Below are 2,329 nucleotides of genomic sequence, written 5' to 3' on the forward strand. Positions count from 1 at the left end.
TTTACAGGGTATATTTCTAGAAAATTTTAACTAGATTTTCCTTTTTCTTTTCTTTTCTTCATTGTGTACACTCTGTTTGTCCCAGACCCTTGTGCTTGTCTGAAGGTGTTGCATTGTTCTTGCGAGATCTCTGGGCCTCCTCAAGCTGGTTAGCTGGTGCTTTATTCCGTTGCATAACAACCTGAACCGGATCATACACTCTACCTTCCATGTGAAAGTGAATTTCCATCATTCTGCAGCATAGAAAGGATATTACTCTGACAATGCAGACCACTTATTCTGAGAACTTGCCATTGCGTTGCATCTTGAGAATGATGCTTCATTCCAGGATGCATTCCATGTCTCTGAATGCCTCGGATAATTGTAAACATTTCTGCTATCTCTTTCTCTCTCCTGCTCCTCAGAGTGATACTCGGGGTCAGATGGTTTCAGAACGTCTTGGTCTTGGCCAAAATCTGGACCTCTCAGACACCATGGTCCAACAAAAGCTGGATGAGATCAAGGACCAGATCAAACGAGAGATCCGCAAAGAGCTGAAGATCAAAGAAGGAGCTGAGAACCTGAGGAAGGTGACCACAGATAAGAAGAGTCTGGCTTATGTGGACAACATGCTTAAAAAGTCCAACAAGAAGGTAGAGGAACTGCACCAGGAACTTCAGGAACTGAACGCACACATAGTGGTGAAGGACCCAGAGGAGGTTGTAGGTATGGCTGATTTCACTCCTCCTGTCTCTTTAGCTTTTGTATTTATTGTAGCTTTTGTTTTTAATCACTGACAAAATTGTACTGAAAAAAACATTGTACTACCATTTTTTTTTAAATAGATTAAAAATTATATCTTGATGTTTTTCAGCCAAATGTTTATTTGCACTGAAATTGCTTAAAAATGAACCTGTTTATTGATTTGTTTAGTCATTTAATGACAAACCTTAATTTCTAAGATTAAAAATGCTATAAAAATACGTTTTTCACTAAATGAACATCAAAAAGAACAATATTGCATCATAATCTTATAGATGCACCAATATACTAATTCATAGTAATAAACGGCAATATTTACCAATGTTTATAACACTTGGGTAACATTGGGGAACAAGCGAAAACAAATGTTTGAATCAGTTTTAAATAAAGATAAGATAAATTAGATTAGATTAGATAAATTGAACCAATACATGGAAATGAATCACTTACCAACTCTTGCGATAGTTTGCTGCTATGGCCAAATAAAAAATAAATAAAAAATTGAGAATATCTATCTCAAGCCTTTCAAAGTACCGTGGTAATAAACTGGTTTAATGGCAATACGATGTTTTGGACTGAGGTAATACCATAGCTTTCTCTGAAGTATGTTGAGGTACATTGTAAATAACATAAATATTGTTATCATCAATATAATGGTATGCATTCAAGTAACATGTTATTACCATCTCATGCTGCTACTGTACCTTGGTACAACCACAGTACTTTTTTTCTGTTCTACTGTGGTTGTACAACCAAGGACTTTGTGTCCAAAACAACAATTATCCATGGATATTACTGTACCCTGTAATATACTGTTGAAAAAATCACCACAACAAAGAACAATGATAATGATTTGCCAGGGGTTTAATGGATTATCCAAAATAGAAGGTTTTGCATTTGAGCTTTTGGTTATACAAGAGGCTTGCTGTGAATTTTGATATTTTTGCTCATTTGAACCATGAGGTAGCTACAGAAGGAAGAACACTGATTATTTATGCAGCTGTCTTTATTTCCCTGTGAACTTTATTATCAATAATATTACAATAGTATAATATGACTTAGAAACTGTCAAGTTAATCATAAATGAATGCAAAGAGGCATTATGACAAGAATGAATGAAGTCTTTGCATCCTTGTTGTGTAAATGTTGCATTATGCTCATGGCGTTGTGGCTGGGTTGTGATTTATATTATAGTGTGACTCTTTGTGGACTTGGATAACATGATGAATGCAAACACATGATTACAAGGCTGTAATTTCTTTGCTCTGCTAGTGCTTCAGGGCACCTCTGTTGTTTGAAATCATGTCTTTTAGTTTCTCTGAATGCATGTGCATTTGTTAGTGTCTCACCAGGCCAGCTGTATGCCTTTTCTTAGTTAAAGGGGTCCTATTATGCTCTTTTATTAAGTCTTGTTTTTGTTTTGGGGGTGTACAAGAACAGGCTCTCATACTAGGTTTTTCGAAAAACACATTATTTTTCACATATTTTACATTATTACAACACCTCTCTCCCCAGTCTGGCATGAACGGCTCGAATAGTTCCTGGATCAAATGAAGGCCCGCCTTCTGAAATACGAAATGTGTTGTGA

General features: G+C 36.0%; 1 protein-coding gene across 2 annotated transcripts in view; it reads left to right on the forward strand.

Annotated features, from left to right (window-relative positions):
• The first annotated feature begins 301 nt into the window (after positions 1-301).
• Positions 302-2,329, forward strand: part of pkn2b (protein kinase N2b) — a 29,732-nt gene continuing 27,704 nt past the window's right edge. The window contains exon 1 of one of the 2 annotated variants that reach the window (XM_016565217.1): positions 302-705. In XM_016565217.1, the coding sequence (XP_016420703.1) occupies positions 312-705 (394 nt within the window). In that variant the 5' untranslated portion in view covers positions 302-311. The remainder of the gene's footprint in view (positions 706-2,329) is intronic. The other variant, XM_016565216.1, reaches the window with a different exon arrangement.

Source organism: Sinocyclocheilus rhinocerous, unplaced genomic scaffold, assembly GCF_001515625.1.
Source record: "Sinocyclocheilus rhinocerous isolate Xijiao unplaced genomic scaffold, SAMN03320098_v1.1 scaffold212, whole genome shotgun sequence".
Classification (NCBI taxonomy): Eukaryota; Metazoa; Chordata; class Actinopteri; order Cypriniformes; family Cyprinidae; genus Sinocyclocheilus; species Sinocyclocheilus rhinocerous.